The sequence below is a fragment of the Vespa crabro genome, chromosome 1 (genome assembly GCF_910589235.1).
Source record: "Vespa crabro chromosome 1, iyVesCrab1.2, whole genome shotgun sequence".
Classification (NCBI taxonomy): domain Eukaryota; kingdom Metazoa; phylum Arthropoda; class Insecta; order Hymenoptera; family Vespidae; genus Vespa; species Vespa crabro.
In genome coordinates, this window is record NC_060955.1 from 5,743,923 (window position 1) to 5,771,028 (window position 27,106).

Below are 27,106 nucleotides of genomic sequence, written 5' to 3' on the forward strand. Positions count from 1 at the left end.
CTTATTCGACCTTGGCTTTACCTCCCTCGTGAAAGAATTTATTACAGATATTAAGTCACTTTTGCGCAACTCAAAGTCAAATGCCAATCGATATATTACCGGCAATGAATTTTGACGAGCAAACAATGTGTGCTAAGCTAAAGGTCGTTCGGCCAACTATATACATTTTTTTTTCTCTTCAATATATTACATGATTTCATCTCTGTGAAAGTAATAACTATTAGACTTTCGATTCAGATTCTTTTCATTTGCAGAATGTCCAAGAGATGACTGGACAGTGAGAGAAGGTGCGGTAGCTCTTGAGCTTGCTGTCACCGTGGCTTCGTTTCGACGGAATGGAGGTAAACGGGACTCAAAGCAGCCTGAACGGCACCGAGACCAATCGTACGACAGCACCAATCTTTACCATTGGCACCGATTTCATTACGCGGTGGTGAGTTATCAACTCGGCCTCAGCCAATAGCAATTCTTTTCCTTTACCTGCATTTACAAATTACCACTCTTTGCCACGACATACTTTGCATTTTTTATTTTACCTCTTAATATTACCTTAAAGATTATGAATTATACATTTGAAAACAACGTGTTAAAAACGATACAAGCAAAATTTATAACAGTTTATATCGTGAACGGAACATACGTTCTCGTGCATATTATTTTCCATTCTCCATGCAACACTTTCTCCCACGATGCAAAGTACGTATCTCACCTACATTGCGATCCAATGGTTTTTCGTCGAAGGACAAGTCGGGAAATCGTGTCACCGAGAACAGTGACTCTCAACCCAATATTCATCATTGTTTGTTTTTTACTTCAAACATGAAAAGAGGGGGATAGAACGAATAAAAGCTATAAAATCATGCATACATTTCTACACGGAAAAATAGACGGAGAAATTTGTAATTTTATCGTGTAAATTAGCTTCTTAAAATCGACGAAATTCGAAAGGAAGAGAAAGAAAGAAAGAAAGAAAGAATAAATCTCTCTTTTGTAATATTTCCAAAAAACGTTCTTAAATCATAAAACATCAAAAAGTTTGTTGAATACCATGAAAGATCTCAAATAAAAGTGCTTATTATAGGATCGATATATAAAATTCCGTGTTTTTGGAATAACGAATGTTGACATCACGAATTGTCCCATACACCTTCTTTGCCTTCTCATCGATGGCCCATTAGGATTCGATTGACGAAATTCAAGGACTGGAGAATTCAGATATTTCGTCCGATACGTATATATGTACGTATCCTTCAGGTTGTTATGAAGATCGATGATAAAGGTGGACACATTTATATCCCGTAATCGTTCAAGCAAATGCCTGATCACAAATCATTGTCATAAATATCGTACTGACTCTTAGAGGAGAGTTTAAAACGCTCTGGGAAAATATTTTTTCAAGTTCGTAATGTTAGACTTCAGCCGATAGAACCAGAGAAACGAAGCGAACAGAACTTCATCGAGCTAACGACGATCGTTTAGTTCGATTGATTTTTCGTTTTTGGATTTTATGCCTTTTAGCCTTTTCGTGGGCAAACGCGAACACGAGGAATACTCATTATCGTGGAGCAATAACATCCCCACGATTCGTTCTATTAACGCGCCATTATTGTACATCTATGCATTTGGTATTTCTAAGGATATATGTACACATATATGTATGCCAAAGTTAGAGGAAATGAACTTTCATAGACGGAAGAGAAAAAAGAAAAATTTCTTTCTCTCTCTCTCTCTCTCTCTCTCTCTCTATCTATCTATCTATCTATCTCTCTCTCTTTCTCTCTTTCCCTCGCGTTGTTATTTCCTTTCGGACGGTAGTATTGTCCTTCGAAAGCTATTAATAAGAATCGATCGAACCAGGAGCTGTCTCGATAAGCGAAAATTCATTTGTGGCTTCGAATGAAATTCGGCCGATTATCGAGAGATTTGAACTAACAGCTCTACCACTATCGTGATTTCAAAGTTTCTCTTTAATGAAGAACGAGTGGTATAAGTCATTGGTATCTCGGACGATCTTTCGACGCGTCTCGTCCGATGGATTGGAAGCGAATGAGAAATGTCTGACGATAGTAAATTATCTAATACTATGTTCGAAAGAATTCTTATATTATTCACATATTGTGAGCATGTTAAACCCGTATAATTTTCAAATAATGGATAGTTGCTGCTAACTCGGACAGCTGTTGCACGAAGTTTTCCAATAATGCACGTTTGTATTTAGTTACGGTAATTACTATTTAAAGGGATGCACTTTAAATTCATAAATGGGTCGAAAATGTGGAATGTAAACTGTAAACGATAGATCAATACATTTCTAAAAGATTGGGAGAAAGAGAGAGAGAGAGACAAAAGTCGATCTCGTCGTCCTAAAAACAGTGGTATACTTTTCAAAGGACCGACCATTGTAATTTATGGTTTACATCGATCTTTTTCAATCGGGCCGACCGCAACTATTATCACGTGGTACGGTCATTGATTCGTTGTATTTCCAGTGTACGCGGAAATGCAAATTCTCTTATCTTCGAGTAGAAAACTTTCTTTTTATCGATTTGCCGTGGGTGCAATTAATCCGTATATATCAAGGAGGAACATCACTGCACCAGAACGAAACTCGTATAGGCTAATCTCGACGAAACAGAATCCTTGACCTACCGCTAGCAATACCAGTAGTAGCTACTACTAGTCTGGAATTTTGCAAAGCTCGCTATGCGGATGAGTATGTAAGTTTCGCTCGGCGTGTTACTCGCTTTAGTGGCTTAGGTACGAGCACGATTAGGTATACGAGCCGATGTCATTTAACAAAATAGAAAACAAATTCCGTGCGAGCGAACGAACGGAATCACGCAATCATGGCTAAGTCATTACCGGATGATGTTCGAACACGCGATCGAGATGAACATTTTGAACTTTTGTGTATTTCAACGACACATCCGTGTCGTTTATCGATTTAATCTGTTTATTTTTTTTTCTATTTTATCTCTCTCAACTCTAATATATATATGTACACATCGCGTATTCTTCCTACGAAGCATCATTGTTATTATTATTAGTGATGCGACTGTTACCATTGCATTACTACTCTGCACATGATCACGTTTTCTCTCTCTTCCGTTCCTTTTTCACGGTGTCTTGTTTTCTCTGTCCTCCGTATGAAAAGCAAGATGATGCATCGTATGAAAAGGCTTGCCCGTTGAAAAGGCATTCTCCAAAGGAGACGAAGCAACGGCATTCATTGTTTTGCGATATTAAAAATTAATATGGATGACGAGTATACCAAGCAAATTGATCGTGTCTTTGCACGTTCGATTGATTTCATTTTCTCTTTTCTTTTAATCACGAAATATCATTGGCTTTTAGAAACTAATCAACGAATCGACAATTCGATCTATTAAAAATATTCATATTGGATATCATAGTACTGGATATTTCGTATAAATTTCTAACATTTTTTCATCCATTCTAAGCCTACTTCGACTATTTACATCTTCGCGAAAGATCTAAAAATTTGTTCAGCAAGAAAAATAGAATGAGTTAAATATAATACTCATTTTATCTCTTCGATAAGAATAATCGTTCGAAAATTGAAAATTCGAGGCATTCGAAACATGTCTTTTCACCATTCAAACGTGTCAGGCGCTAAAACTCCACAAACAATGGCCTTTAAATTTCATTAATACCAACTAATCACCAGGATCTGTAATACATATTCCAGAGTGTGCTTAACTTCGTGATAGCAATATTCTACGATCATTTCCTTCGTTGTTCTTTATATACCCATTCGTGTTTTATTATCCTTTAATACACTTCACGAAGTGCGTAGGTACAATAAAAGAAATTTAAAATCATTTCAAAAAGGAAAGAGAAAAATAAAAAGTAATGTGGGGACAAATAAGGGGAAAAAACGCTAGAAATTGTGTTATTAAGCATGTATATTGCTATGACACCGTACATATTGATTTTCGAATTTTCAGTTTCCGTGAAGAGGAATCGAGGAGGAAAAGTGTGTTATCTATGTGCCAAAGTGGAGCGCATCGCATTCAAATCGCGCGTTCCCATGCCTTGAAACGGAAATGCATACACTAGATTCGCCCGCATTCGACATGCTACTCTCGTCGATGTGCATAGAATTTCTGGGAATATTTAATTTACCTCGGGAATATGAAGAAAAATTCAAGTATTTTAAAAATGCAAAGAAACAAATGTTTTTCATAGTACATATATATATATATATATATATATATATATACATATATATACATATATACTATAGTATATATATATATATATATATATATATATATATATATGCAGTAATAGAATGTCTTCAATGTAGAATAAGATATACAATATAGTATCCTAGTATCCCGAATATTTTTCAAATTCAATCTATTTTTGAATATGTCCGATGTATCGAGTTTTGTGTTATTATAAAGTTCGATTTAATGAAATAATTCAATTATTTTATCGATTTTATTAATGGCTTATCCATATATAGATATATACAGTTGTAATTAACTTCGTCACTATCAGATATTAGTAACGATACGTTGCTTTTCGTGTTCTGATCTAACCGTTGGCACAGATGAGCTAAACTTTCAAGATATCGAGGAGTATCGTAATTATGCGCAGTTATCTGTAGAGAGAAGCAGTGTTAATTACTTCACAGTTTTCGACGATATAAACACATTGAGAAACGGTACACAGAGCGAAATTTAATCAACTGCGGGCTGTTTGTACATAGAGAATAAAATACGATTTAATCATAGCCGACGTTTTTTGTGAATTCAAATGAATGATTTAAAGTTAAAAAAAAATTAAACAGACTCGTTTTCTCGAACGTCAAGAAGTATATCCACGTATCCTACGATTTTCTTTCTCTCAAGAAGAATTTTCTCTTAAGAGTTACCTTCCCTTTCCAAGAACCTGCGAAATTTTACATCGCCTTTAGGTCAACGAGTTTTCAAAGAAAATAGAGTCTGCTGAGTAGGACGAATTTTACTATGCGCTGTTATGTATGCTTAAACGTAGGTACATACCTTACATATACGAATCTACTTGGTCGAGCAGGTAAATACGCTGATGTGGTAAAACTAACATCCTAAGAATTTAAGATATTCACAAGTGAAATCTTCTATTTCTTTTTTCTTTTTGCAAAGGGAGCCGAATTTTCTGATTACTACGCTTCATAAGAAACTGTAAAAAGTAATGAGAATAGACCGAGATGAGGGATTCGGAGAAACGAGATGAGTGGAACAGTATATCTACGTATAAATATTTCAAGAAAATGGGATTCTCGCGAACTTGATGAAATAATAAAAGAACTGACAACGGGGATTATTGCTTGCACTGAAAATTCGACTTGCCAATTACTTTTGATCTCATAATGTTTAATATTACGACCTTGCTAAAAATATCTCAGATGAGAATTTTTCATTGAAATTTACGAAAGAATATAAATCTTCGCAATATTAAATGATAAAACCCGTAAAGTCCATGAAGAGATAGGATGGTATAGTGAAATTTTAATCGTACTAAATAAATCTGTTTATTTTTTAAATCCATTTTTTTGCTATATAGTAAAAGACAATATTTAAATGGTGGGAGAATCAAAGACGAAAAAATAATATTTTGACTTATGCACTAACGTTTTTTTTTCTTTTCTTTTTTACCAGAACTTTTGACCCAGTGCAGTCGACATTTATATACCAAAAGTCACTAGTGTGGAAATCACCGAATATAGGACAAGATACGGTGTATGTACTTACGGTGCATGTTGGCGCACGAAAATTCTGACTATATGCAAAAAATGTACGTAAGCAAAGAGCACTTTGATGTTCTCCGAAATAGCAAAATCGACCGAGCAAGGCAAACTCATTTTTCATTAACTCAATTAGCCCACACTCGTACTCGACGACTTATTGAATGTATCGTTAGAGTGAACATAATATCATGATTTTCTAAGATTAACTTTGAGAATAATTTACAAAATCAACTGTGATTAATTACCAAAACGAAACATAATTCAAGATATTTACTATATAATTATATTCGAAAAGTTACAGCAACTGTCTATAAACTTACCGATCCGAAATATGAAAGCTTGATATTCAAGATTCATCTCCATCTTCCAGTAACTTATTTCTCCTTCAAATAGCTTTCTATTATCGATCATACTCAAGATCACTGTATCACTTACTGAACACTTGTAACCTCTTTTTTCATCCCTCCTTGAAGCTCCCTCATCTTTTTTATTTTCTCAGTCAATCTTACCACGATCGTGTTTCAAAAACCTTCATCTCTCGATGTCGAATCGAGAATGATAAATCTCCATCGAAGCGACCCAAGTTCACGATCGTAACGAAATCCAAAAGCCATTATTTGGAGTTAATGTGAAAGTAGAAAGCTAAGAGAATTCACGTGAATAATTAAAAGAGTGAAATTCCACTTTTTCTTTCTTTTTTCTTTTTTATCATAGCCGATTTTTATATAGTTTACTTTTTCGATTTGTATGGCTCGACCCGTTTCTAGTCTATAAAAGTTCCGTGAATGCTTTGTCTGAAATCTCCTTGAGTTTCGGCTTAATAATATATGATGAGCAAGATTTCAAAGATGTTAAGATACTTTAGGAATCGATAACTGCAATGAGCTATGTCTGGAGGCAAAAGGAAATCTTTCGAAATATATGCACTTTCAAGGAGCAAGAAAGAAAGAGATAAACTTTTATTAAGATATAAGACATATTGAAAGGCTCCTTATGAAAGTGTGTACACTAGTATTACGAATTTATGAAACGAAAAACGAGACTGCTACTTTTAATTATCGAATAAAACAACTTTTAATATTTTACATCATTTTATACAGACTGTAGGTGAGTAATCGATCATGAGCAAGATTTTATAATGATTGGGATGAATTGGGGAATTTTGGGTAACCACTACAATCAAGAAGTTGCATATTTAAGCTACTTACTAACTTGTTCATGAAAGGAATGACCTATTAGATGGAATGTAAGTGGTTAAAATTGACGTAGACGCATACTACTCTCTCTCTCTCTCTCTCCTTCTCTCTCTTTCTCTCTCTCTCTCTCTCTCATTTTCGAACCAAGTAGATGAGTGTGCCAGACCTTTTCATCTTGTAGGAGTAGCAGTAGCAGGCTGGTTAAGAGAAACGTCCTTGCTGCGTTAATTACCGCCAAGTCTTTGTGTGACAATAAAGAGGGTGAGCGGTAGCGAGGAAGAGTGAAAGCTTCTGCATAAAGCGTAGAATCGTTATTGTACACCTGTACATTAAGAGAGGATCGTCAATTGCAAGTGTGCCCACTTCCTGCGCTATCTAATTGTTTTTGTCTTTCATTCCCATCAGTAAATGAACTGATCAGTAAATGAACTGTGTCGATACCAGACAATTAACTATATGTATATACATTTAAAACTTATCTTACTGCGATCTGAAACATCTGCTTTCCTATTTAGCTCCTATTTTTGTGAATTTGCTATCACTTTAAAAAAAGAAATGATATTTCGTCGTGATATAATCGATTTTAAAGTTTCGATAAATATTACCTTCATCTTGAATAGACGTTATCAATCTTCAAAGTTTCAATAGCGTGTACTTCATCATAGAATAAAGTCGTCTATCAATGTCTTTAAAAGTGCCTTGCGTAAGAGTGGCTCGTTGTTTACACTGATCGGTCATAGGCAGTATCTACTTATTTATTATTGATATTAGGAGAAAAAGGAAACGCGCCGAATACCGAAAATAAAAGAACGGGTGGATTTGTTTGGTCAGAACTAAGAATAACAGAGAAAGTCCATTGTGAGCACCTGAAGACATTGAATATATCAAATGTAACGTTCGACCTTGAACCAGTTACGAAATTCAGGATAATGTAATGCCTCAGCCGCTAAAGTGTATCTTGCGATCTCAGTTTCGATCAGTTGAATATGAAACAGCGAAACCCACATACAATTTGATGGCGAATCTTTAGTGTCGTGTTCGAGATAAGATGAAATCCGAAATGTCCTCAACGTAATGGAACACGAAAACGTCACCGGCGTAACGATCGATCGAACTCTTTCGAGCTGTTTACGGACTTACGATTGACGCTGTAAATTTCGTTGGAAGTTCGAAAATAAAAAAAAAAAAAAAAGTAAAAAATAAAATAAAAGAAAAATAAAATAAAAAAGAAAAAGAGATAGATGAATTGGATTTTAATCAAGCGTTCATCCATTTCACCATGAAGAAAGGAACGATAGACTTTCTGAAATAACACCGAATTGTGATTATGCAATTTGAGTAGACTCGCTCGAGCTGTCAGCCAATGTCATTGGCTCGAATATCGAACAGGGGGTCTCGACGCATCCAGGATGGTTTCAGTGTCACGCCCGAAGCGTTCGTACGCTAGCAGAGTTATTAAACGGGTTCGTTCAATTCCCTCGAGCTATCGAGATTCTCCTCTGGCAGTCTACTACATCACCACAGCTTTACCATCAACGTGCCGGCAACACATTCGCTCCTGTAACGCCTGCTGATATTTATGGAACTCTCCCTGCTCTCCACAGAGGTGTAAATCCGATTTGATCTCCACCTGTATTAAGCTTCAGCTTGATGATCAAGCGAGGATAGGCACGAAGCGTGACGACCTAGCGAGCTTGTCTTTCTTTTCACTCTGAATGGAACTCGAATGAATTGCTTTCGTGAAGTGGAACAATTTTTCTGCATTCTTTTCAAAAATTTTTCCTTTATTGCTTGATGTCGTAGACTTAAAACTAATTTAAATCAAAAGTTAAAGAAATATCTCCTTTCATGAATCATCGTTCATTAAATTTACTTGATTCGCCTAATACTAAATTCTTTCTTTTCATTCACTTCTATGTTTATTCAAATGCGAAATACCATCGTTGATATCTCCTATAATTCAAGTTCATTTAGATCAAATTCTTTCCAATGATCTATTTAATTGCAATTTCATATTAATTATTATTAATATAAAAACTTTAATCAGTTTGTAATTTCTGAAAAATTTCTACTATTATATATTTTTTTTTTTAATCCAAATGAAATTGAATATAATTACTCTATATGATCCGATAGAAAATTTAGACTGCTTAACTTGCGAAAATATTATCTATAAAATAGACTATAAGATTTTAAAGTGAAAGAGAAAGGGAAGGTCAGTGTACGATCGACGTGAAGTATGAAGCGAGAGAGAGAGAGAGAGAGAGAGAGAGAGAGAGAGAGAGGAGTAAATTGTGAAGTTGGTTGATAGCAACGTATTGATTGAATAATCCGTGTTATGCGTTCTCTGTTCCGTTTTTCGTGTCCTGAACCGGCAGTCCGTATTTGAAAAAGATTATATTTCGTAAATTCCAATTATTCTCAATCTTCAAATGCAGGGATGGTATTTTATGCACATTGTTGCATTTTTCCAAACAATCGACAATAGAGCCTACCTAGCGAAAAATCTGAATGGTTGATATATTACATCGAAAAATGTTTTTTTTTTCAAAGCTTAGCTGTCTGTCATGCTTGTCGGAAAAATATACTAGTAATATAAAAAAAAAATATATATATATGTGTGTGTGTGCGTATGTGTGTGTGTATATATGTATGTTTACTTATTTTTCAATTTGCACAATTGTCAAATATTCACTCGTCTATCTATTTTAGACGTCCAGTAAGACGATTGTATACATTATATATATATATATATAATAACTCATTCATTTTATCTTTCTTTTATAAATTCATAATCAATAACACGTTTTATCGTCGAAAATTTTGATATAAATCATGAATGGAAATTGTTATATCATTCACATTGAAGTATTAAAAACGTCGAATTGAAGATTTTAAGTTTAACAGAATCTGAAGTAATTTTGCAAGGGAAGATCAAAAGTTCTCTGTGCAAAGGCAATGAAACTTCCACGCGGACTCCTTTTGCGTTTGTTTCGCTTACCGAATTTCTCGCAAATTTAGGCGGCTCATTGCCAAGCTCTCTGACCGCAGCTATGTTCAATCTCGAAGAATACTTTCGCTAGCTTCTTTTACTTTCATCTCAAGATTCTTGAGATGTGAATGCAGAGGCTCGATCCACCAGAAGAAATGGAAAAGAGAAAGGAAGAAACCGAAGAAAGATGAAGATACACGCTAGAAAGAATGGTAAATGCAAGTAAGAACTGCAACCGACAAGGGAATCTACCATTTCACGCAAAAGTCCTGCCTTTTATATTCGGAGCTTCTTTTTAATTTTTTTTTCCTTTTTTTGTTTTTTTACTTCTACTTTCTTTCATGCATTCTCTCTTGCATTTCCAACAGTGCGACGATGATGCGAAGTCTTCATTTATCAAATTGAATCCTCTCCTGAGCGATACGTATGTACAAATATGATTTCTTGATTCTTTTTTTCCTTTTTTTAATACAAAAAGTTTTCTACCTAGTGACGAACGTATTGTTAAAAATTAAATGAATATGGGATTTATTATAAAAAGAAAAAAGAAAGAAGATATGTTCGTTTGAGTTTACCTGCTGTAAAAGGAGATGAAATATAAAACGTTAAATCAAATCGATACTTTGCACATTTAAAAACAAACGCCATTTAAAAGCACGGGCGAAAGTTTCATTTAAATATAACTCGGTGATATCGTCAACCGAGCAAATTAGTACAACATTCATAACTGCAACGAGAAAACGTACTCTATGTTTTCCTCTACGTTTTTTTCTACATTTCTCTCTATACCGAGAATAGAAAAATACGCGGGACATTATTAAGTTACAATAAAGCGTTCTGAAACGCAAACTTGTACAGTCCGAGAAAGTTTCATCGAATGTAACTGCATTACAGTGTACGAGATGCAGAGCTCGGTCAAATGAAATAGATACTACAATCCCATCGATATTATCAACTTCGTAATCGTTTGACTCATCACAAATATCAGTCGACAATGAAAGTAAAGAAAGGTCAACGCAAAAAATAATTCTGCCTGTTGGTAGTTTCACGTTCTATATATCTGGAAAGATATATATATATATATATATATATATATATATATATATATGTATTCACATAATCTTGAACTTTTTAATAAAATTCTTTCCACCGACAACAGCCTATTTCGTTGAAGGAATATATCTGAGAATTTAAGGAAATGATGTCACAGAAAGATGCAACGTGGAGAAGAAGCAGGTGGTTCCGATACCGGCCTGGAGCTATGGGTTACGTATTTCACATGCATAAAAGTCTCCTGAAAGGTTCTATCGAGTAAGAGGTAACCAGAAAATAAAAATAAGATTACCCTCGAGGGCTTTCGAAAAAAACTTTGAAAATGGAGTACCCGATCGTACTATCAACGGTTATTCTATTCTTCTACGTGCTATTTATTAGATGTACGATATTCGAAAAGAAAATAGATAAACTAGATAATAAGCTAAAGATCGTGTTCGCTCGATTTACCCGAGAAATATCAATTTCCAATGTGAAACATTGATAGATGTGAAAAGAACAACTCAACAAATAAACAATAAAGAATTAATGATAGCTACGAGAGAAAAGATTCATCAGCTCTTTCGTCAATAATGCGATAAGAGATTTCATAGGGACATCAATCATACTTTCGGACGTTCCTATCAAAACTACCTTTCTATACGTATCCCGTTCGATGATTGCCTATATGCTCGTTCAGAGTTTTTTCAATCGAACAATTCAAACCCTCCCTCTCTCTCTCTCTCTCTTTCTCTTTCTCTCTATTTCTTGTTATTAGTCGAACATCTGCTTTTGTCAGTACGGATCGATGAAGATAAAAAATCGTTAGAATTCGAATATCAATTACAAATGATTAATCGATGACAGATCGATGACCTAAGAATACAAAGATTTAAAGATTTACATTAGACGACATGAGAACTGTCTCTGTGGAGTCTAACACAATGATATTGAAAAGAAGATGGAAAGAAACGAGCTGAATCCACGACTACCTAGTATTCATCGTGCGTCGAAACGATACTGGTTAGATAGGTACTTGTTGCCTCTCTTCTCTCTCTCTCTCTCTCTCTCTTTCTTTTTCACTATGTCGTCGTTACTCCTCTTTCTCTCTCTCTCTATCTCTCTCTCTCTCTCTCTCTCTCTCTCTCTGTTTTTCTCTCTCTTTCTTGTAATTTTACTCCGCCGGTTCGTTTTAGTTCTTTCGTTCATCTCTCTCTTTCTCTCTCTCTCTCTCTCTCTCTCTCTCTCTCTTTTCCGACCACCACCCCTTTTTCACTCCCTCTTCATCCGTCCGTATGATCATACCATTCCACGACGATGATCCTCTGCTCGACGGACTTATATAGCCGCTCCCTTTTGCCACCCTCTTGGCACACATACACCAGAAAGATAGATGTTCTACCCACAGGTTACCACCGGTGAGCCTCATTATAACGATGATGTACCTCTTCGGTGTTGGTAGAAAGGAGCCACATTACGATTGCTTTTCTCCTAGTAGAATATTTCCACGACTGTAACAGCAGAAAATATTAAGTTTTAATACTGCTCCGTTTAAAGTCTAAATCTCAAAATCTCACCGAAATAAATAGAGCAAGAGGTGGTATAACATTTCCGTATTCGTCGATAAATACTGATTCATGCGTCCATCATGTTTGTTGCTCGTACTCGATAAACTGATATATTCGTTAGACCAATTAAATTTATCTGTGATGCAAACAGAACAAGCTATGCATGTAATCATGGAACTAATACACGATAAATAATGCACTAATGCAAGAAGTAACAATTCTCAAAATTAACGAATACAGATATATACATATATATATATATATATATATATATATATATATATATTTATATTTATATTTATATTTATATTTATAATTATATTTATATTTATATTTATATTTATATTTATATATATGTATGGTACGTATATTTGTATATATATATTTTTATATGCAATTCTTTAATTGCAAGTGGACCATATATATACTCTTTTTTTCCAAGCAGATTCATGAAAGCTTACGTAGTATTGTAAAGGTACTGCTTCAGTCAAGTTCATTTTTTCATATTCCCCACTCGGCATTGCCTTCATGTTCGTCTCTCCTTGTCTTTCCCTTTTCTATTTCTACTCTTTCAGGCTACTCCTTGTTGAATTCTAATCTCTTTACATCGCACGGTATTCAACTAAAATTCGTAAAATTTATTCGTTTGAAGAGGACATTCGTTTTCTCCTTCTCATTCTCTTTTATCCTATATATATATAGTATATATCCTATATATATAGGATATATATTATATGCACGATATAAAAATGCCCCGAGCGAATTTTTCGAATCTCATTATAAGAATAAGATATTATCATCGGTATCAACGTATCCGATAAAAATTTTTTAGAATTCTGTAAAGTAAATACATCCAATACTCCTTTTTAATTATCTCACTGCATTATCTTATCCGGATTTTTGTCTTTTATTTCTGAAAATGACTTAATTCTTCCATGCACATATTCACAATTTTCTGTCTGTTCTCCTCGCACGCAGAATCCACGAAATCGAATTACAAACAAACGATCTTGACAGTATGGGTATTACAACTCATTAGATAAAAGGCTTTTTCTATTCTTCCGGATAAGGGTTTAGAATCATAAAAGCCCATCGAGGACCCTCTTTTTCAACTCCTCATCATCCCCTTTAACATTGGCTTTCCATGAGTTTTCGTTTTGCGATTCTACTCGATTACGCGCTCAGACGTGCGGCCATTTGAACTTTCTCATTCGAAAACCAGTCTAATCTAAGGTTCGCCTCTCACGACGAGGTAAATAGTAATTCGAAAAGTGGATATACTCATTTCTCTTCATCATTGAACGACTAGCCGCTCCTTCGACCGTTCGATTCATCCTTCAGTCCTTGAGAACATTATTGAAAGTGAAATGAAATATTACGAGAAAAGTCCTATACCTCGGTGCCTCCTCATAAACGAAGGATAATTAAAGATGTTGCTTATCGAGACAATTATAGATGCTAAATCCAGTTATCTCTTTGGGATTCTTTCATGTTAAAGCTGGCAAAGCAGAACCCCTATCAATAACGTGGAATGGATAATTGCGAATTATATTACGCTAGAATTTTTCGAAAAGATTGTTTCATTAAAACAAAAATATATTTTCTTATTTTCGAATTATCTATAAATCATCGTTCTATTTATGTTATTCAAAAAAATGACAAGAAAATATATGGCAAACGCATGACTCTTCTTGACTGATTACGATATCAATAGAAAGCTTAATACGACATTATCAGACTTATTTTCAACTTAAATCTAATGAGTAAAAAAGAAGAAAAAAAAAGGAACTGTTGTGTCTCTCCAACTATTTTTATACGGATTCCCCGGGTTTAGTCTCCGGAGTCTAGAAGATTGAAACAATGGATACTCTCTACTTTCCCGGCTTTTTATACGCTCCACTTCCTTATCTGCCCCGGTAGCTCGCTACGATAATAGTCTCTCTTCCATTATTGTAATAGCGTTACAATGACGTTCATTAATTCCCGAAAGCATAAGTATAAAAGTCAAAGACAAACCATGAAAAAGTAAAAATCGTCAAAAATAATATAAATACCCATGATGTAAATTACCCATTAAATGTCAAGTTAACAGATAATCGAAAAGGAAATAGATTATCAAAGAAATTTATCTTAATTCTCATACACAACTAAATGTTTAAAACAAAATTCATCGAAAATGTTACTCCATCATTGGAGTTAATACAAATATTATTAGCTGAAAAATAATGGAATAAATATAAAACAAATAATATTTGAGCAGCACTAATGTTATAATAAATGATTCAATGGTGGAAAAGGTTGAAACGAGGTCCAAGTGAAATCTTTTGAGGCACTGGAATTGGGATCGTCGACTCATATCGTCGTTCACAAAAAGATTCACCCTCTTTAAGGCGCGCGTCGTCGTTTCTTGCCTGGCAGCGACGGAACCGGTATGTGACGGGAGGGATAGATGTGGTTCCATTCATGCTTATTTCAAGCTCATTGTGTGCTCAGTGTATTCAGCCTTTGACTTGCCTCTCGTGTTGCCACTGCAACGACGCTTCATAGAGCACAAGGGAAGACGGTAGAAAAGAAGAAGGTGGGGAAAAGGAGTGGAAGAAGATGGGGGTGTTCGACCAGGAGTCAGGAAATACCGGTGTCACATTTTCTTCGATGTTAGCAAGCATGAACCTCTAAGAAAGCAAAAAAGAAAGAAAGAAAGTAACTATATTTTCGATATATTCCCGAGAAATATTCGACGATTCGACGACGAATCTATTTTACAAATATCATAACTTAAAATATCTCGTCGTAATTTATTGTATTAGATTGTATTAACAAAATTTCTATCCGATCCCACTCTTTATATTCTTTGTAGATGAACGATCATGCGATATCATTTCGTTTCTTTTCTTTTTTTTTTCCTTGTTTCTCTTATTTCAGGAAGCTGAAAAGGCAACGAGAACGTCTCTGCAGATACGTGTACAATCAGATTTTGACAGCGGAATGTACTCAGTTGAATGGAACTTGGCCTGATCCCGATGATCCACGCTGGAGTAGCGGTGAATACGGGGAACTTTTGCCGGAATGGTTTCCAACGAATGCAACCAATATCTCGATTCCAGGAAATATAACAACCCCAATGTCACTGGGTAATGTAACTGAGATTAAACAATTCTTTGAGTCGTACGTTTCCAATTAATTTCACGTAAAATAAATCTCTCTTTCTATTTTATCTTTTTTATTTTTCCGAAAGTAAATACATTTGTTAAAAATGTTTTCATTATTAATTAATAAAACAATATATCATTTCTTTATCAAACAGATATAGCACCTGTTTTACCACCCTTCGAACTCTGGCAAACGGTCCTGATAGCTATATGCCTTGCAATATGTATACTATTGACAGTGGGTGGTAATATTCTTGTATTATTGGCATTTATCGTCGACAGAGCCATCAGACAGCCGAGCAACTATTTCATTGCATCGTTAGCTGCCACTGACATGCTCATCGGTAAGACCCTCATATATGGAATCTAATTTTTCGTAAAATAATTTCTTGGCATTCTTAAAACTCATAAAAATGGATGGAAGTAAAAAGGATATCTCGAGGAGCACACTGTCTGTTTTTATTTCGCTTTTTTTCTCTCGTTTAATATCATACCTACGTTGATATGACAGGTTAGTCATAGTGATAGTAGAAGTAGTAGTAGTAAACGATGTGGGTCGGACGTTATAGATGTTCCGAAGAACGATTGTTTCATCATACACAAACACAATAGAACTGATCGAATCTACTATATCTTCGTTGTTACACAGGTACAGTCTCAATGCCATTCTATACAGTATATGTTCTAATGGGCTATTGGAATCTTGGACCTCTACTCTGCGACCTATGGCTATCCGTAGACTACACCGTCTGTCTGGTGTCACAGTACACGGTCCTCTTGATTACGATCGATCGCTTTTGCTCGGTGAAAATCGCTGCGCAATATCGCAGCTGGCGTACAAAAAATCGTGTCATTTGGATGGTGACTATTACTTGGATCATACCGGCACTTCTCTTCTTCATCAGTATATTCGGTTGGGAACACTTCATCGGTTATAGGGACCTTAATCCAGGACAGTGCGCGGTGCAGTTCCTCAAAGATCCAGTGTTCAATACCGCGCTTATAATCGGTTATTATTGGACGACGCTGATAGTTCTCTTCATTCTCTACGGAGGAATTTATAAAACCGCCTACGACATGCAAAAGAAGAGCGAAATGAAGCAGAGGAAAATGCAATCGATGGTGGCGTTGAGTGCCGGTGCCATGTCCGGAATGGCTGGTCGTGCAGCTGGTATAGGTATGTCAAAGACTCAAAGTACCTTGTTGAGTCAAGACAAACCAAGAGTAAGCTTGTCGGGTGGTCAAGAAGATAATACGATTGGTGCCGATAGCGGACAAAAGTCGTCTAAAGTTTCGGGATCTGGTGGAACAGAAGATGCTGCGGACAAGATCACATATGCCAGTACAATGCCTACGGAAACTGAAAAATCTGAACGTTCTAGCAGCCCGGCCTTCGACTCCGACGAAGAAAGTACCGTCGGGCCGTCTCAACAACTGAGTAACATCAAGAAGCGTTCATCTCTTGCGGGCCTGGTTGTCCAATCCGGGGCGCTTCAAGTATTCGCCACCAACGGTCGATTAAACGGCATCGTACCCGTTAAGATCGAAACAAGCGTACCAACCACGAAAAAAAGCTTACCGACAACGAGTCCGGTCTGTGAATCTAGCACGATGACTCAAAAAGGCCAAACACTGCCGAAAATACAGGAGCTCAGTCTTCTAGATACCGATAATCCTGTCGAGCCAGACAAATCGAGTAGTCAAACTTTAACCCCAGAACAATCATTAAAATCTATCGACGTTTACAGTAGTAAACAGGTGACCACGTCGAACGAAGAAACAACACCGCTCGTTCAAAGCCGACAACTTTCACTGAATAGTTCTCAACAAAATATCATACCTCCACCCACGCAGTTTCAAAGCAGTCCACCGATAACAGGAAGTCCTTCAACCTCATCGTCCGGTGACAGACCAAAGTCTTTGGTCGTTCCCAGTCATGGTCAAGGTACCTTCGACATTCTAACTGGCCTCGACGGAGCCGACTTGAGGTACATGGACGAAAGTTCGGTCATTCTCCCAAGTCCTTCCTACGAAAGCCCACCTTCCTCTTTCTCGTGCAGTTTAGCAAATCCTCTTTCGACGGCACCATCATCGCCTATTCTCTGTAATGCTACTTCTACGGCGACTACGACTAGCTTGTTACAAGCCGCGCTCCTCAGAGCAACTCAACAAGCTGGGGCAAATCAAATGGCTCCATCGAGCAAACAGGGTCAACAACAGCAACCGGCTATGTCGAATGCCTCGAGTCAAACGCATCCACCACGTGTCTTTATTACCCAACAAACAAACGCCGCATCTCAAACATCTCCTACAGTGAGCAAAGTGCATACCGAAGTAACCGTAAAGGCTGAAGACACTAAACGTCAACCAGTCACAACTGTTATCGGTAATGCAAAGATTGTTGAAACATCCAATAGTACGACCGAGAGATTTTCTGATCAAGCGACTGAAAGATTCTCTGATCAAGTCACCAAGATCAATAATAATCCACCGCAAAATTCATCATCGAGTAGTATGGTGCCAACAATTTCTGGTACAGACGGACAAGAGTCTAAGAAACAATCAAAAAAGAGAGAAACCGAAAATGAGGAAGAAAGCGGCTCTAGAAGAGACTTCGTCAAAACCATCGGCAAACGATTAAAAGCCAAAACTCAAAGAAATCCGACAATGGGACGACAAAAGTCAAGGACTGAAAACAGAGCACGTAAAGCCTTCAGAACGATATCTTTTATTCTTGGAGCTTTTGTTGCCTGTTGGACCCCTTATCACATTCTAGCTCTCGTCGAAGGCTTTTGTACGAATCCTCCATGTACGAATGAACATCTCTTTATGTTCTCCTATTTCCTTTGCTATGCAAATAGTCCAATGAATCCCTTCTGCTATGCCCTGGCCAATCAACAATTTAAGAAAACCTTTACGAGAATACTTAAGGGTGATCTACACATGACGTAAATAAGAAATCGCGTCGAATAGGTAAAGTAGTACGTCGTACCTACTTTTGTTTGAGTATATGGTAAATGCTATAAAAACAAAAAAAAAAAAGATAAAAATTAAATAAAAATTTGACTCTAAGGCCTTCCATAACGCGTATCGAAGTATTCCCACGTATCGTAATTGCGGTGAAAGCGGACAATAATCTAGTCAAGCGGCGACTCGTGAAAAAAAAATCTATGTACTATGAGCTTCGTGTATATAGAAGAAAACACTTTTTGTTGACATTGTTCGACATCTATATTCAGATGTACATATTGTATATGTGTGAATACTTGTTAAAATTTGTGTTACAAAAAAAAAATAGAAAAACATGCTGAAATCGTATCACGTAACGTAGTTTTTAGAGAAGTAATTATCGTGTCTCATATCAATTAAAGATAATAATTAATTAAACCGTCGGTGGGCATTCAGCGTAAGCTCGAAAATATCAACTTTGCTGTTAAAGAACGACGATGTGCTTTGAAGGCACAACCGAACGGAACGAAAGGTATAGCTACATAATTACAATTATTTCTCAATAAAGACTGTACAGAAGAACGTCAATATATTTGCGATGTTCCCTTTGTCGTGAGATTAAATATTCTGAGAAGAGAAAGTACTTTAAACGCGAACCTATTCTGCGAAGCAAATCAATTGACTTTTTCATTCTTAAATACATTTTTTAACGCGACCTGTCCATTTCTGAAAATAAGATCAATATCCTAATTAGAACGGTGGAAAATCTTGAGGTGAAAATGCTACACATTAGATGATAGATTATATTTAACGAGTCTCTTTAATGTATGTTTAATAAGCTTGATTAACAAGAAAAAAAAAATATATATATATATCGAACGATGCTTCGTTCGCCACATGAAAGACAAAAAGTGAAGAAATGCTTGAAATAATTATTATAGAATATTATATGGACTTTAGTGATGTTCTATGCGTACAATTCTATCTTGACCGATCAGACTTCAAATCTAAAACTTAAAAATGAAAAATATTATTCAATTGCTGCACGCATTTATTAGCAGAGGAAGTAAAGAAAAAAAAAAAAACTGTTAAAATTTCTCGATGACACGCGACTCTTTTTTACGAGCAACGAACTGAGTTAGAACAGCTTGTTTCGAGAAAATATCGGATGTTCGAGAATTTTATCGTGGAACCATATTGGATCCAGATACACACTGCCCTGGGGTGGCCTATCAATGCTTAGGCCTTTTTCTCTGACCTTTCTCGAATATAATATTTTACTCGGGACGAGCGATCGTTCGTACTTCGATGTGATCGATAATTATGCTACTTATTCAATCATTAGTACCGCTTTTGTTACTTTTTTAAATTTCTTTTTTTCCTTTTCTGTCTTATTCTATGAGCTTCAAAATGATCGATCATTTTTATTTTTACAAAATATACAAAATTGATTTATTTAACAGGGGAAGAATTGAAAAAAAAGTTATGCTTAATCAGTTTATAATTCTTTTCTTCCTTTTTTCTTTGTAAATTTTTAATTTTTAATTTTTATAATTCAAATATTAGCGACTAAAGTGATCTCCTTCCGAAAATTAAATGCTAAGATAAGCTACGTTGTTATATGTGTAACTGCTTGTATAAATACTTCCAAAATTCTATGAAGTTCAAGAAATACTAATAATACGGTATGTGTCGATAAAGCTTATATACTGTTACGCATTGACATTTAATTAAACAAGAATACAAATGTGAACGCAAACACAAATGTGTGGATGCGTGGATGCGCGATATGCGCTATAAGCACAATAAGCGCAAAGTAAGCATAGATCGGTAAATTTACAGATACGTGGATTCATAGATGCACAGTTGAATGAATAAATGGATGTGCGTATGCATGTATATGTATATATGTATATATATATATATATATATATATATATATATATATATATATATATATATATCTGTGTGTATATATGATTCACACTTTATTGTACTTAATGTATTCATTAAGTATCGGAGAAGCAAATAATTATCGTTAAATTGTTATATTCATACCGAGTGGAATGCACTAACAAATTTTTGGCACTTTGGACAACTTCCAAAATTCACTGCCAATCTCAAAAGTCATTTCTTCTTTGCGATTATTCTCGAAATAATCTAATACACATTTTCTCGATAGACGTCACTTTAAGCCAAAAGAAATATCATTGTATCGTGACTTAAATATCTGTATCGAAAATACCTCATAAAAAATCGCTTCCTTATCTTCCGTTTTTCACTCGATACCTAACAAGAATTCTACTTTATGAAATATCGAATAAAATTATCGCTTCTTGTACAAAAATAAATCACAAGGGATATAACGTTGTTTCGACGTTATGCGATGTAATTAGTACTTGTATAGAAAAAAAAAAGTCTGTATGTACTACGTAGTATTTATCGATATCGGGGCAATATGTAGAAAATAAATAATAGCTATAATAGTATGATTTTAAGATTGTCCTAAGGACGATTCACACGAAATAATACATCACATAAAAGCCTATGTATAATATTTAAATTCTGACGATCGAGAAACTCGAGTTTACGTACGTAGTATTATTAATTACGATGATGCTTTTTTTACATATAAAGCAGATAAATTAGGTATTTATTGTAAAAAAGAAAATGAAGAAAAAAAGAAAAGAAAAGAAGATGCGCTGTTAACCGAGAAAAACATGGCACATACTCAATATTAGAAATTGTGACTGGGATATCTTAGAAGATTCAACATGTTTCTATTTTTCGCTTAAGAAATGCTCCATCTCGCATTCACACTTCTCATTCATCTCGAAACAAATGTTCTCTACCTCAAGACAAGATACATAATAAGGAAGACAAAGAGCTATAAGTCGATTTCGACTCTAAGGCAATTCTGATTGCATATCAAAGAACGGTTAAATATGTATTTTGATTCATACGGCGAAAGATATTATTTCTTTATAAATGACTCATTATTAATATTTCTTCAAAATAAAGAGGATGGAGAATTAATAAAAAAAAAAAATCGAGAGCAAGAACATTGATCGTTCCACGGCGCATATAAGTAAGCGATAAACATCGTTAATTCATTTTCCAATTTGGCCTAACGATACGGAAACTTGTTTCCATGCTAATGAACTAAAGTATAACTTAATTAATAAGTTAGCTGCTCGAAAGATACCTATTATGATAAATTTAAAAAACGAAATTTTACGGTATAAAGTGTATAGAAAATCGTTTCTATTGTATTTTACTTGAGATTTAATAATTTAAAGGGACAGTCGATGCTATTATAAATTTGAATACTGTTTGTGAACTTAGGAACATTTACAAGGAAAATTATTAGCTCGTTAAAAAAAAAAATAAAAAGAAAAATAAAAAGAAAGGAAAGTACAGAAAAAAAATATGATTACAACAATTACGTTGTAATTTTCTAAAGTCTCCTGATTAATACGTGGGATCAACAAAGGAAACACATTATCATTAAATTCTAGACAATACCGTTTGCGCGTGCTCTCGCTTGACAATCTCTACTTCACTGACCCTTAAAGGTTATTAATATAATCGACATGTTTTTTTTTACATAGAGCACTACTTCGTATTTTTATGTTTTATTTCGCGCTTAATTTCTTCAACTATAAATAGTAAAATTCTATCGTTAATACGCAAATAGAGCTGTGCACATGTATAAAATAACCTTGAAGGGTCACGTGTGTAAAAATCAGAACATTTATGGCAAACGTAATGTCCTCCGATATAATATATAAATATATATATATATATATATATATATATATATATATATGAAAAAATTAGAAAGAAATGTATATGTATTAATGACAAAATGTCACATAAATATAAGATCTGTTGCTTGATTGTGAAAATAAATATTTAGTATCCGATGCGATGTAGTTAATCGATGAGAACCTATACAAATCAATGAAACTTACTGTCAGAGGAAGTTACTGTTTATTTAAAATATCCACATAATTACAGACGAGGTGAAAGTACAATAAAACAACTTTGCGCTCTAAGAATCGAATGATCGTCCTATAAAAAAAAGTGTTAAAGTTATTATAATCATATTCGTCGATTGAACATCTGTCTACAAATATTGACATACGTTTTAAATTAAGAGCGCATAAAAATTAATTGTTTCCGTCATTGAAGATCCTTCTTTACTGTCCGCAAACATGTCTACATTTGGATGTCCTTGGAATATCTTCAAGCCAATGTTCATCTGAAGAAAAAGAAAAAAAGAAAAAAAATATTTGTCGTACGCAATTATAAATGCTTCATTTCATGTAGGCAAATCTAATAAAAATTAATGTGAATATAAAAGAAAAAACTCGATAATCATCACCATGGCATAGATAGATGAATAAACTAGAGAGAATTTTTTTTATTTTTAGCTCGGTATACAATTATATGCAAATTTAGATTTAATTGATATGTTTAGATATCGGAGTATGTAAGCAAAGATGCGTATAAAATAAAATAAATTAATAATGTGATATAATTATACAAATACATTTTCTCATTCGTTTCTATCCTATGTAAGAAAGCGCTACTTCAAACTATTTTATAAAAAGCTACAAGCGTTCTATCGATAAAATAGATTTCTACTAACATTGGTAGAGAAGAGATAATATTACACGTTATTTTTAATAAGATAAACTAACTAATAATTCTAAAGGAGATTATAATATTAATTATATAAATAATTAATTAAAATAATAAGTTTTGAGACTAAATAATTTTAAAGATACAAAACGATCTTGAAGAGATCGGTAAGAAAGTTGTTTATATGAGTAAGTACGAGTTCATACTGTTACGTATATCTCAGGAGTTTAGCTCGACGAGTCGATTCTTTTGTTATTAAATACGACCGCGAAAATTTTTCTTTATTATGTTATTTATTTTGGAACCTTAGAGAAGTTCCTTATCGATGAATCATATGTGTAACCGACATTATCGACAAAAGTAGATACTGATAATTCATAAAAATATATAACATTCATTTAAATAATTACGAATTCATTTTAATTAGTATGATATTCATTTTAATTAGTATGATACGTTGATATATAAAAAAAAAAGAAATTAATTTTATAATATTATTCTTAATATTATTTGTTGATATAAAAAATACTTATCCGTTGGTCAGATGGCAGTTGTGTTTTACGTGGTAAGTGCTGCCAGTTGGTAGAATTTTAAAGTCTTAGGTGGGATAACGTTGTCGTTAGTTTCGTTTTGTCCATGTTTGGATGTCCTAAAAAAAGTACGCTCGGTGTTAACTGATCAGTTTTTTTTGAGATACACTAGTGTGATTATTAAATTAAGATTTAAACATGTCAGAAATATCGTTATCTGATGGATCTCAAATGCAACAAATCGATATTTCCAATTTAAATTTCCAACAATTAGTGCACTTGAAACAACAAATGGATCAAGAACTTAACGTCTTTCAAGATTCTTTGCACAAATTGAAACTCGCACAAAGTAGATTCCTAGAGTCTGGATCGTGTTTGGAAAAAATTACACCTAAAGTCCAAGGTCAGTGCTTAAAATATTATCCTTTAATAATGATTAATTAATTGTATATAATTCCTTTTTGTAGAATGTACTTTTATAGGTTAGGAAATTTTTCCATTCAAAATTTTTCCATATCCCTTTATTCCAATTAAAGTTTCATAGGTTTTTTCTACTTTAAAAATCACGTTATTAAGAAAAACTAGAAGAACTAAATAAATACTCCTTATAATGAACATATTTTGCATTAATAATCATTTTTTTTATTATGTATTTATAGGAAAGGAAATACTTGTTCCACTTACCGGATCAATGTATGTTACTGGAAAGCTCGCAAACACAAATAATGTATTAGTTGATATAGGGACTGGTTATTATGCACAAAAGAGCATACAGGATGCAAAGGAATATTTCAAGGGAAGAGTCGAATATGTTACAGAACAAATGGAAAAGATTCAGCAAGTTGGTTTAGAGAAAAGTAAAATTAGAGATGCAACAGTGAGCATAATTCAGATGAAAATTCAGAATCCAATGTAAAAAGAAATCACAAAGCATACATAGGCTGAATGATAATAAATAAATGTTTTGTTTCTGTTACAAATTTTTCAAAATTTTCAAAATTTCTATTAATTTATATTTCATTATACATTAAGAAACACAACAACATTTAGAGCTCCTGTAATATTAAGTTTCTTTGTAAGCTTCATATCACTGTCTGCCAATTTAAATATATTCTCATTCACTTGATCATAATTGTAATTATTATTTCTATGTAGATATAATTCTTGTCTTATATATTTTCACTATTATATATCACTTGTGCAGTAACTAATTTACTTTATCTTTTACAAGATAATTATTTTATACTTTACCTTTCTGTGATCCACACAAATAAATATGGTAATAATAAAAATAACTGTACTTTTTCAAATAAATAAATTATTTTCCTTTTCTATTCCTTGATATTATTCATGACAGATACATCATAGCTTATACAGAACAAGTTACATATATAGAGAAATCGGGTATAACATAGGAAAGATGAAACAGCGAAGTAACGAAGGTGAATCATTTATTCATTTTTCATTGAAATAAAACCTCGTTTATGAACGATAACAGTTTTTGCCCTACAAACGTGATGGGTCACATTGTATTGGCTACAACGGTACAGAGAAGGTATCAAAATCATTGTCGGAGGATAAAAAACATCATATAATGTGTTCGAAAAAAGTTTTCGTTATTTTAGCGCGACGTATCGTCGATCCTAATATATTATAATACGACACATTATTCGGATTACAAAGTCGTCTCATGTGACGACGAGATGACGCATGTCGCATACACGTAGATATTTTACTAAATTTTTTTTATCCTATTTACACGAATAACATACGTTCGATACTTATTTTAACGAAAAACTCTCTCTCTCTCTCTCGCCTCTTTTTCTCTCTTTCTTTCCTTCTTTTTCTCTCTTTTCTCTGTTTTTCTTTTCTCCTCCTCATATTAATATTTTCGAAATTTTACAAACAATTTTATTCTCTTCCTCTCCGACACAGTAGTATGCATAAATCCAGTCGATGTTCACAGATGTTATCTCAGATTGCACAGCAGCAAGGTAGCCAGTACACCTGTGCAAAACCACTCCTCAACGCGTCTTGCTGCATTACCTAAAACAAAAAGATATCAAATGTAAATGGTAGTAGATATACACGACAAAGTCTACTGCAATAACGAATCATTGCTATAAGACCACATTTATTTTTTTTTCCATCTCTAAGGTCATACAGATTGATTTATAATCGAGTAGTAACCAGTATCTATAGAACATAATCGTATTAGGAGCGATCCATTAATATTATAACGATTAACATTACCGTACCGATGTAAGAAGATTCACGAGTTCCCAGTACGGAAGCCAATATCGGTCGTTCCTCCTTTAAAAGGACTTCGGCCTTCTTTTGATAAAGATGAAAGACATTGGCGTTACAAACGACTTGTAGTTTGCCATTGCTGAAGGTATTCGAAGCAATCTCAAAGTCCAAGCCTGCTATAGCCATGTGATGATTGTCGATGAATTTGTCCGTGATGTTCATTATGAAGGACGAGTTTACCTTTGATAGAAATGCGTATAGATATCAGTTAAAATCAGATAAAGATAAATTCATATAGTAATAGCGAGAAACTAATTGGTTGAAAATTTAATGATATGATACCATCTTCTTATTATCATCGTAAGTCTTATGATCGAGAAATGAGGATAATGAAGGAAGAAGAACGGAAAATTATCCTTACTACTTCCTGCCACTCGTTTACACAATAACGCCTCTTTCAAGAATCGTAAATAATTTGCAATGCATTTGGTTAATAATATTTATCGAATTCTTAAAGCAGCCATAAAATGCTTCAGATTACTCTGTTGCATCGAAATGGAAGTCCCGGATTAAATGAAGTCTGTCAGAATCCATTGATATGGTGCATCACGTACGGCCAGTTTATAATTTTCTGAATGGTATCGCGCGGGCTTTGCTTTGCGCGGCTTTGCTTTGCTATAATAGTTCTTTTTTTTTTTTTAATCCATTCAAATATCACAAAAGCCTTCGTTGATATTTTCGATCGAAGTTCTATGGTATATATACACGAGAAATACTCATTGTAATTTGCAACTTCGTAATTTAATATCCGTGAACGTTAATGCCTCGACGATTATCTTTGAACAAGTGGGGCGACTAAAAACTTTTTAATTAATACTTATCATTATTCTTTTTATACCTTTGGTATTTGACTTTCGTTCTCGTATATATCTCGATACGAAAAATGCGAAAGACGCGTACACGCTTGGAAAAGTAAAATCGAATCGGATACGATTTTCACGATGGCATTCTCTATCGTAAAATTCTTTTTTATTC

General features: G+C 34.2%; 3 protein-coding genes across 7 annotated transcripts in view; 2 read left to right on the forward strand and 1 right to left on the reverse strand.

The window, feature by feature from the left end:
* LOC124428603 (muscarinic acetylcholine receptor gar-2) overlaps positions 1 to 23,190 on the forward strand; it is a 32,483-nt gene extending 9,293 nt beyond the window's left edge. The window contains exons 2-5 of one of the 4 annotated variants that reach the window (XM_046972852.1): positions 255 to 433; positions 15,469 to 15,677; positions 15,851 to 16,039; positions 16,345 to 23,190. In XM_046972852.1, coding sequence (XP_046828808.1) covers positions 336 to 433; positions 15,469 to 15,677; positions 15,851 to 16,039; positions 16,345 to 18,647 — 2,799 coding nt within the window. In that variant the 5' untranslated portion in view covers positions 255 to 335 and the 3' untranslated portion in view covers positions 18,648 to 23,190. Of the gene's footprint in view, positions 1 to 254; positions 434 to 12,958; positions 15,678 to 15,850; positions 16,040 to 16,344 lie in introns of those variants that run through there. The other 3 variants (XM_046972863.1, XM_046972869.1, XM_046972872.1) reach the window with 3 other exon arrangements.
* Positions 23,191 to 23,897: 707 nt separating this feature from the next.
* Positions 23,898 to 24,801, forward strand: LOC124426614 (prefoldin subunit 5). The gene is made up of 2 exons (XM_046968522.1): positions 23,898 to 24,224; positions 24,481 to 24,801. The coding sequence occupies exons 1-2, from the start codon at positions 24,020 to 24,022 to the stop codon at positions 24,735 to 24,737; spliced, it is 462 nt and encodes a 153-aa protein (XP_046824478.1). The 5' UTR covers positions 23,898 to 24,019; the 3' UTR covers positions 24,738 to 24,801.
* Positions 24,802 to 25,255: 454 nt separating this feature from the next.
* Positions 25,256 to 27,106, reverse strand: part of LOC124426609 — a 31,084-nt gene continuing 29,233 nt past the window's right edge. For both annotated transcript variants that reach the window (XM_046968508.1, XM_046968497.1), the window contains 2 exons: positions 26,080 to 26,311; positions 25,256 to 25,867 (listed from right to left, as the gene is read on the reverse strand). In XM_046968508.1, the coding sequence (XP_046824464.1) occupies positions 25,791 to 25,867; positions 26,080 to 26,311 (309 nt within the window). In that variant the 3' untranslated portion in view covers positions 25,256 to 25,790. The remainder of the gene's footprint in view (positions 25,868 to 26,079; positions 26,312 to 27,106) is intronic.